Source organism: Abramis brama (assembly GCF_963993115.1).
Source record: "Abramis brama genome assembly, chromosome: 22".
NCBI classification, from domain to species: Eukaryota; Metazoa; Chordata; class Actinopteri; order Cypriniformes; family Leuciscidae; genus Abramis; species Abramis brama.
Window position 1 is genome coordinate 5,627,604 of NC_139984.1, and position 10,482 is coordinate 5,638,085.

The following is a 10,482-nucleotide window of genomic DNA, read 5'->3' on the forward strand; positions in this document are numbered from 1 at the left end:
AAAGGGATGTACAACAGAGTACAACAAAGTGAAACACTGGACATTTAAAAGTCTTACTATAATATTATATTTTTATTAATTAAATTGTGATTTGAAAAGAAAAATCTATAGTAAAAATACAGGCTTAAATTAACAATTGAATTTTTATTGTAAAATATGGTAAACATGTTTTTGGAAGCAGAAGTAGGAGTTACCATATAATTTATATACACTACCGTTCAAAAGTTACGTTTAAATAAATGTATTCAATAAGCGCATTAAACTGATACATTTTGACAGTAATGACATTTATAATGTTACAAAATATTTTTTAGCCTAAACGATGCTGTTCTTTTGAACTTTCAAATAACCATGAACATCAAATAACCCTGAATTATTTTTCCCCCACAGTTTCCACACAAAATATTAACTGTTTTCAACATTGATAATAATCAGAAATGTTTCTTGAGCATCAAATCATCATATTATAATGATTTCTAAAGGATCATGTGACACTGAAGACTGGAGTAATGATGCTGGAAATTCAGCTTTGATCACAGGAATAAATTATTCTTTACAGTATGTTACAATAGAAAACTGTTATTTTAAATTGTAATAATATTTCACAATATTAGTGTATTTTTTATCAAATAAATGCAGCCTCTAAGAGTAAATATTTATAAAATGTTTATAACAGTAAAATATTAAAAATATTAGAAATAGTAAAATGTTCAAATATGATAAATGTACATATAAAATGTCCTGTGTTTGTGTTGGTGTTTTGTGTAATAGATGGGTAAAAGAAGAAAAACATTTTTTTTTCACCAAACACAATTAATATTATTCCTATTCATTTTTAATTGTACTGCTTCCACATTTGTCTTTTATCTATATAAAATAATTTATATAATTCAATTCAGCATTTATCTTGTTTATTTTGTGTGAATCAAAGCTTTTCAAGACATATTTTGATCATACATGTTTTAAAACACACACACACACACACACACACACACACACACACACACACTGGTGTTGTAAGTGAAGTCTGATCACATGTCTGGTCTTGATGAAGTCATAAGACTCAGTGCTGAATGAGTGAGTGAGTGAGTGAGAGAGAGAGTGAGAGAGTGTCTGTCTCCCTCTGAGCAACACAAGGAAAACATCTGTTCTCAACGGAGGGCATTTCTGTGCTTTATACGCTCGCTGTGTCCAGGTCAAGAGATCACGACACTCCGGTCACTAAACACAACCTGTGGCTGTTTTATAATGTGTACTGACAAGCATAAAATGCAGCAAATTATGTGAACGCCAATTCAACACTAAAACCTTTTGTATGTGAGTGATGTTTTGAACTAAATGAAAGAGTTAGTCAGAATAGTTGTGTCCCAAATGATGCACTGCACACTATGCACTATGTGCTCAACCGTGTATGAATTTTATAAGGTTATTTTGTCATTCAATATCAGAATCTGATAGTCAGCTCCGCTAAAGCTGCGAGAGTCGTGTGCATGAAGTGTCCAGCATTGCACACTTCTGCTGAATTCAGAACTGCATGTTACCTTGTTTAAGGCCCATTAAGTAGATGCTACTACTTTAACCTATACTAGTATGCAGTTATGAATTCAGCACTCGTTTTTTCTGTTATGTAAGCGCATCATCCAGGCAGTTTTTCTTTTTTGGATTTTTCAGTGTGAACACACTCGCACTATTTATACTGCAAAACGATATAATAATAACCTATGTTTCTTTATAATTTACTGTGAAAATGTATACATTTAACAAGACAATATACATGTACCCCAACAGGTAAATATTGTTAAAATAAGTTTTGTCTATCTATCTATCTATCTATCTATCTATCTATCTATCTATCTATCTATCTATCTATCTATCTATCTATCTATCTATCTATCTATCTATCTATCTATCTATCTATCTGTTTGTCAGAGACATACAGTAGGCCTGTATGTCTTATCATAAGACCTGCCATTTCACCATTTTAATAGGCTAGAATAAATGTGAACTGTTCTGTTGTGGCTTAAAATGTAATATAAATTAGATTTTAACAAGACAATATAGGCGACATGTAATCTATGTTAGAGTTGAATATTGTTAATGACTTTTCAAAGTGTTTTGTATTTGTAGTAGGCCTATTCGTGTCTGGTATGAGACAAAGATGTTTTTTGTCATGTGTGTGAGTGTCTGGAATGTGTCTGGCTGGTGTGTGTGTGTGTGTGTGTGTGTGTGTGTGAGGGGTTTTAGCTCGGTTGACGCGCGTCTGCTCGGAATCCTCGCAATGAATGAGGACCAAATCACGGCACTTCACACCCTCCGCGTAATCAGATCATGGACACATTGACTGACACAATGAAGAAATGAATGCGTAAAGTAACCGATGGACATGTTAGCACCTCATTTCCATTAGGGCAATGATGTGTGAGCATGTGAATGTGCCTGAGGCATGAGATGGAAATAACAGAGGAGGATTCAGGACGGACACTTTTGTTCAGGAAAGTCGGTTAATTTTCAGCCACGCACCCGCTGAGCGTCTCTCACGCCCCGCAGAGCCCCGTGCGGGGAACCGGTCTGATGTGTGTCCTCTGATCCCGCAGATGAGGAGATCAATGGGAGCTTGTGCTCCAAATGAGTGTTAAATGACTTGCGATTGTGCTTTGTGTCTAAACCGGTGTATTTCACCCTTTATTGGGGTGACCGGGGCTAGTTGTCACACAAATAACCTACGCTTTCAAAATGTTAACTAAAATGTAATAACATTTAGGCTAACTATAGACGGATTCAATTCATTTTTCAGAAATGCAAGTCAGTGCAAGTTGTCACGTGTTCTAAAAATGCATTTTACAGTTATGATATATGCCAACGGTTTTATTACCATTTTCCATTGTGACAACTTGCCCCTCAGTGTTTACTTCGCAATATTGAATAGGCCTATTTAATTCAGATGTCAACCTAATATTTTATTCACTTTAAATAGGCCTATTTATTTCAGTTTATTTGCGTGTTTTTAAACTGAAATTTATCCACCTGCATTGGACATCTCCAAAATCTCCAATGTTTGAAATTAAATTAAATGTAAGTTAATAACCATTTCTATGGCACTTTACTGTGCAGGCTTACTAGGCTAGTTAATAATATTTAATATTTAATAATCAAACAGTTCTTCCAAGATTGGAATCCGAGGTATTGTTTAAAGTTAGGGAAACCCGCTGGCATTACAGTGGAGAGTTCCCGCTGGCACCTGCAGTGGAGGCTGCTCTCGGACAGGGGGCGTGTCGTTGTAGGCGTGGCCCGAGGTCTAGCCCCGCCCCTTAACCGCAGTCTCATATGAAGAGACCCGTGTGCGCTGAATGGCAGTGGTTCATGTGCAACTTTAAGAAACAAACGTTCCTGCCTAGACGCAAAGATTACTGGACATCGGAAGCAGACTCTGACTCTGAAGCGCTGCAGCTTTTTCACAGAGTCAGTCAAGAGTTGCTCTAAAACTTGAAGTTTGGAGAAGATCTTTACAAAATGCCTCGTTCATTTCTTGTCAAGAAGTATTTCTCCAATAAGAAGCCAAACTACAGTGAACTGGAGAGTCAAACTGGTGAGTGTGCTTTTAAAAGCTGTTTGTTTGTGTTATTGTGTACAAAATCAGTATGCGAATGGAAGAGCTTATGAATATGACTTATTACTTATGAGCTTATGACAGCACTTGATCCAGTAATACTAACACTCTCTCTTCTATTCTATTCTATTCTATTCTATTCTATTCTATTCTATTCTATTCTATACTATTCTATTCTATTCTATTCTATTCTATTCTATTCTATTATTTAATAAAAAATAATAAAAAATAAATAAAAATGAATGTACTGCGTTAGATTAAACTGAGAAGGGTCATAGCACTTGCATATTGTTGTCCTACTGTTAGTTTAACTGCTTCTATTGTTCTCATGTGTAAGTCGCTTTGGATAAACGCGTCTGCTAAATGAATAAATGTAAATGTAAATGATTAGCCAACACTTTGTCATGACATCCTGCTCTATTTATGTTCACATTACTTTTTTAGTCAACACTTTTTTTTCTTTTTTTTTGTTGCAATTTTCAATAGTTGTGTTGTTACTTTCAGTTGGGCTATTTTGTTTTTCATTGTATATTTTTTTTTTCTTTTTTTTTTTTTTGGTTACACTTAATTTTAAGGTGTCATTGCTACAGTGTAATTATATATTTAAGTACTGAGTAATAATAATTAACAACATGTACTTATAGGGTTAGGGTAGGAGGATATGGTTGAGGGTTAGTTGCATGTAATTATGCATAATTTACTTTTATTACTATGGTAAATACATGTAACAAGGACCCTGTAAAATAAAGTATTACCATTTTTTTTCACAAACTGCAGGATGTAGTGTAACTAACTGCTAAAATGCTTCAGCTGTAGTATTTCACAGTTTAATTCCATTAATAAATCTGAAAAAAGTGAGAGCATGCCAATGCAGTATATATTCAGTTAATACTAATAAAAAAAAAGTGTGCTTTTCATAAACTGGAGAATATAAAAAAGCACTACCACCCCATAAAACCTAACAAACGGGACCATTTTCATGTAGTCCAACAACCCCCTGAACATGCACCTTTTCTCTTCCCCAGACCAACGCTATGCTGTCGTCCCTCTGCATGACTTCCACACCATGGAAAGTGATTCTGTGGTGCCCATGCTTGTGTGGGCCAGCAGTGCATTACCCCTCGCCTTTACACCGGCCTCCCCCAGCCCCCCGTCTCCTCCCGGGCCTCTGGACCTGAGCTCTCCGTCCAGCAGCAGCTCCAGCAGTGGAGAGGAGGACGACTGCCGCACCTCCGACCCGCCCAGCCCGAACCCTGACTCCGACCGCTCCCAGTGCTCCCTGTGCGGGAAGCCATGCGGCAGCCCGGCTGGCCTGTCCCGCCACCAGCTCACGCACTGCACCCCCGGCCCGCAGACCACAGGAGCCGCCAGCACCGTCACCAGAGCCGCCTTTCACTGCAAGCACTGTCCCAAAGAGTACACCAGTCTGGGTGCGCTGAAGATGCACATCCGCTCGCACACACTCCCCTGTGTGTGCGGCACGTGTGGGAAGGCCTTCTCCAGACCCTGGCTGCTGCGGGGACACATTCGCACACACACCGGTGAGTTAGTTAGCCCATAAACTGAAGCTGTGAGTGGTGCAACATTTGACCAAAACCTTTAAAGTATTAAACTTGGGAACGTCCCGTTTGTGGTAATCTCCTCAACAAGCCCAAAACTGTGCAGATAATAGGTGTGCCATAGACCATGTTCAGGTTAGATGACATATTGAATTGAACGCAGATGAAAGCGAGGTTGTGAGGGACAGATGCGATGAAGGTTCTAGATCATGTTATTTTCACAAATCACAATTTTTAAAACTGATTCATGGAGTTTTTGACCACTGAAAGATGCCGATGAGGCTGAAGAGTCGGTATGTTGGTCAACAACAGTACAATCCATTAAGCGCACTGTATTCTGTCAAAGCTTGTTTCAGCCACAGAATAAAACATTTTAAAAGATAATTGAATAATCTTCAAATTCTGACTTTTTTTCTCAGAATTGTGTGATATGAAGTCACAATTGCGTGTTATAAAGTCAGAATTGGACTTTATATCTCACAATTCTGACTTTATATCTCGTAATTTGGACTTTTTTTCTCAGAATTGCAAGTTATAGTCCAATTGCACGGGAAAAACATCAGAATTGTGAGATGAAAAAGTCTCAATTACCTTTTTCATTTTCCGTGGCGGAAACAAGCTTCCATAGTGTTCTGTCCCTCACGGCCTCGTTTTCATTCCTGTCAAAAATTAAATTTGCCGCTACCCTGACTAAGGTCTTTTACTTTTCTACCCAAACGGATTTACGATTTCCATCTGGCAGACAGTGAAAGTGGTGTAAAAATCCCAAACTTTCTTATCTAGAGATAAGAACATCATAGAAACTTGGGGGCTGGGCTCTTTTATCCATGAATGCAGGGGGAAAAACAATATCGGGGCCACAAATGAAGACTTCCTAAATTGTTTCCTTGTTTTAGTTACATCATGGCCTCAGTTAAAACAAGGGAATTAATTGGTACAACATGACCATGATTTATTTCCAATTCATTACTAAAACAAAGAGCATTAATTCTTAATTTGTTGCCACGTTATACATTTTTTATTCCACATGTCATGTGCAGGGCTTGGTACTTGAGTTATAAAATTAAAGTTTGTTATAGTCAATCTTTCATCTTACATGATGGTCATTTAAACTCTGTGAACTTAGTAACTTTGACGATACGTGCAAGAATAAACAAAAGGGATGTGGCGTGGTTATGGAGAAAGCCTTTGGTTAGCATTCCCATTATTGTCAATGGCAGTTTCTCGGCTGGTTCATCTAACAGCAGTGGCTAACTGCCCATGTTAACTAGTAAAACCTTGACCGTCTGCATAAAGGACCCCCAAATAGCACTATCTAGAGACAAGAATGTCATTGAAACTTGGAGGTGGCTCTTTAGAGCAAGTATTTATGGCACACGTTTTGTAGGTTAAAATGCATTAAACATCTTTAACGCAATGACATATAATGAGTTTATACTAAAAGTTCTTCATCTCTGTTTTAAGGCGAGCGCCCCTTCTCGTGCCCCCACTGTAACCGTGCGTTTGCGGACCGCTCGAACCTGCGGGCTCACCTGCAGACCCACTCCGAAGTGAAGAAGTACCAGTGTGGGACGTGCTCCCGTACCTTCAGCCGAATGTCCCTCCTGCATAAACACACACTCTCCGGCTGCTGTCCGTCTGCCTAGAGGAGGAGACAGCTGAGTCCCATCTCTCGGCGCTGGGACGGGACGGGATGGGCTTAAGCCATAAGTCAATGTCTGGACTCGTAGAGACTTATTTTTGAAGCACACGGTGCCTTATCTTTTATTCCACAAGCCAAAAGAAGAGATTATTTTTCTATCAGTTTTAGCGTGTTTTCACACCTGACCGTTTGTTTCGGAACCTGGTGTGTTTTCTCCCTTGGTTCGGTTCGTTTCGCCATATGTGAACACGGCAATCACGCTCAGATCTGCACCAGAACAATTGCTCCGAGATGCAAACAGACTCGGTTCGCTTGAGGTGTGAAAGCAATCTGACCCAAGGGACCAACGAACCAAATGGTGTTATAATTCATAACGGGAAAGGTGCTATATAGAAAGCAGTAGTGTCCGATTCTGTGAGTGAGCACATTAGTTATCACAGTTGAAAACCAAAAGAGCGTCTTCATCTTAAAATGTTGTGTAATTGCGCTTCCCTGTGTGAGAATGCTGTCCCTTTGAAGACTTGATTCCTGCTCTAGCTGCATTATAACATTCATCTAGTGTTCGCATTGTGTCTTGACACAGTAAACCTTTAGACAGAGCTGGGAGATCTGTATCTCGACCATATAGACTGTAAGGTCTCGACAGTTAAAAATAAAGCCACAATAAGCTCATGGAGCGAACTTGTCAATCATCTTGATGGATGATGCAGAGGAAACTCTGCCCAATAAGAGGACAGTTACTCGCACGTGACTTGCGTGATCACATTTTGGTACGATTTGAAAGGTTGCCTTGTGAAAGCGAGCCGTACCAAGAAGAAAATGCAACATTGTAACAAATTAAGTACCTGTTTCAGAACAAAACAAACAATCTATAGGTGTGAAAACACCCTTAGTCTTGCAAGCATTCACACAGTGAGGGTCTGTTACACATAGACTGCAAATTTTTGTCATGGGAAAAGGGCCCATGAACTGGCTCTCGGTGGATTCCCAAGATACACCTCGGTGCCGGCTGGTCCGGGACTGTGAAGGGGCAGCTGCTATTAAACCTGTGTGGTGAGAGGTCATCTCTCACCAAGATCTCCACAGACTTGCCGGGATGTATTGAGACAGCTGTTGGGCTGTCGACAAATGCATTGGCTCTCCGTTTCTCCGTTAGACTGATGGCTGAAAAGCACCAAAGACCTGCTTTAATAGGACGTTCAATTAGGCTATGGAATTTGTCTCTGTAATTTGAGCTTCGAGGTATTGCGTCATTCGCCAGCTTCTGAATTGGCAGTCTGACTTCTGAATCAACGTCAATGTTTTTATATTCTTAAAGACTGAACAGGGTGTCAAAAACACAAGAAGAGGGTAATTTGGTTTTAGATGTCGTTTATGTACAAAGTTTACTCCAAGCCCTCTGAACCAAAGATATTTTGCAGTCTCTCATTTGAGAGAGGTCTTCCATGAAGTCTGTTTCACAGTTTCTTTTCCAAAGCCACAATGATATACGAAGCTGCCTTTCTACTTATTGTTTACATTTTGGACTTATAACACAAACCAAATGCTAAGCAATCTTTTTTGAGCAAAGATGTTTTAGTGTATTTCCACTTGCTATTTTTTTTCCAATAAAGTAATTTATGTTCTTTTGCAGAAAAGTGTCTAATTTGTGTTTTTATGAAGGTGGGATGTGTTGAAGGAACAGTTCACCCATAAGTGAATTAATACTCTGTATACATATACTCATATCATTCCAAAACAGCATAACTTTATATCTTCCATGGAATACAAAAGGAAATTTTTAGCAGAATGTTCTCACTGCTCTTAGAGTTACAACAACAACAACAACATCAACAACTATAAAAGTGGTATAAAAGCATTTTGTGCACATATGAAGTCCAACAATAGATTTTTGCTGAAAATGCTTGAGCACACTACATCAAATGTTGTTTATTGCCTATTTTTTTGGGCAAATTGTCATTAAAATTGTCATAAAAAAGTCATTTAAATGAATACAAGTGGGCAGAATTTTGAAAGAATATAGGAAAAGTAACTGGTGTGAATTATTCCTTGAATGCATTATTTTTATCCACAGGTCTCTGAATAGATATGGTGCAATAAATATTTAGCGTCTGCGTCTAGACGCAGTCAGATATTTTGAGTGATGGTCAGAACACCTGCACACACTTTCTGCTTAGCCTGACGCTAATACAACACCAACCCAGTTTAGCTGACACATGGCCAACAAATGTTCACGTCGAGACGCACTGCAGGTGGAAAAAGACCAAAAGGGAGGCAGAAGACTTAGAGGAGCACCAGAGAGACGAGGAAGAGAAATGAGCCTGTCTGCACCAGTAAGACCCGTGGATCCAGCTCTTCGCTTCAGAATCTCAATCTGTCAAATACATAGATATGCCTCCCTGAGGGGGAAATTTAATAAATGTGGGAAATTCCAGCAATCTGTGCTTTGAATGTGGCCAGAGTTTTGAGGTTTTCAGTTTTGTAGACTGCCTCCACAACTCAGCCTTTCCCTGAGCAATCTGAATCCACAAAGCCCTTGTGACCTGCGTTGACGCCAACCAGTCTTGCTAGAGTAACGATGCACTTCCTTTGCTGATTTGGAGGCTCAAAGCTGTGGGATTTTGGTGGGGGAAGCTAGTTGAAGGGGGGAGGGCACGCTTAAATAAGTATTCCATGCTGAAAGCAGCTCAAGCTCTGTCTGTGGCATACTTTATCTGCAACATCTGTGACCACTAAAAATGGTGTGCTCCTTGAGTATGGAGCTCCGCTAGTGATAACAAAAGCCCAATACTTTTTAAAGAGTTTTTTCTTTTTCTTAAGAATTTTTAAGAATATTTAAGATTTGTGAACTTGGTAACTTTTGCACAATATGTGCAAGGATAAACGAAAGGAATTTGGTGTTAATTATCTTTAAAAAGGTCTATAATACCTGGAGAAAGCTTTCGTTTAGCATTCCTATTAATGTCAATGGCAGTTTCTTGCAACAGCAGTGGCTAACTGCCCATGTTAACTAGTAAAACCTAGTAAAACCGTCTGCATAAAGGACATGCTGCAAACTTCAGCAAAAGGAATAATACTGACCACAAGTTATGTCCGACTTCAAAAGGACAATTTAGACAACTTTACACACTGAAACAGCATTTATTTACTGAATAATTAATTCAAGTGAATTAGCAAGAAATACTAACATCACATTTTGGCTTTAAACTCAAAAACAAAAACAAAAACCTTGCTTCCACTGTAAACACTTTTCTGAAAAGCAGTGTTGTTATTGCTAACCTAAATTTTTGGTTGCTCATTGGCAAATATGTGTGTGTTTGGGTGTATGTGGGCCGATATGGTCAGATATGACTGGTGTTCAGTAGACGAAAGTCATTTGGGCTTTTGGGTTTGATGTGGTTGGCCTGAACTGCAGACATAGAGTCAGACATAGTAGACGTGAAGGATTGAAGCCATGGAGTCATGTTCACAGAGAGATGACAACTGTGTGTGGGCGGCTAGATGGATGGGTGACAGAGGGTGATGTCATTGTCTTTCAACCCTTGAAACAGCACAAATCTGCAAGAATTCCCCGTAGAGCCAAAATATGTCCCCTCGTACCTGTGAGGGGGTGAGATAATATGTCTGTAATTGATGGGGTTGCAGTGTGGTATGAGTTGCCCTGTTGTCAGTCC

At 39.1% G+C, this 10,482-nt stretch overlaps 1 protein-coding gene across 1 annotated transcript; it reads left to right on the forward strand.

Moving 5' to 3' along the window:
• The first annotated feature begins 3,349 nt into the window (after positions 1–3,349).
• On the forward strand, positions 3,350–8,439 carry snai1b (snail family zinc finger 1b). Its single transcript, XM_084100036.1, has 3 exons — positions 3,350–3,586; positions 4,633–5,148; positions 6,631–8,439. The coding sequence occupies exons 1-3, from the start codon at positions 3,511–3,513 to the stop codon at positions 6,810–6,812; spliced, it is 774 nt and encodes a 257-aa protein (XP_083956162.1). The 5' UTR covers positions 3,350–3,510; the 3' UTR covers positions 6,813–8,439.
• Positions 8,440–10,482: the final 2,043 nt, after the last annotated feature.

What these genes read in the sequence shown, in the direction of transcription:
- snai1b (XM_084100036.1), top strand. Translation starts at nt 3,511, where the DNA reads ATGCCTCGTTCATTTCTTGTCAAGAAGTATTTCTCCAATAAGAAGCCA. An exon ending in TGAACTGGAGAGTCAAACTG is followed by an intron (nt 3,587 to 4,632) that starts GTGAGTGTGCTT and finishes TCTCTTCCCCAG; the next exon opens with ACCAACGCTATGCTGTCGTC. An exon ending in ACACATTCGCACACACACCG is followed by an intron (nt 5,149 to 6,630) that starts GTGAGTTAGTTA and finishes CTCTGTTTTAAG; the next exon opens with GCGAGCGCCCCTTCTCGTGC.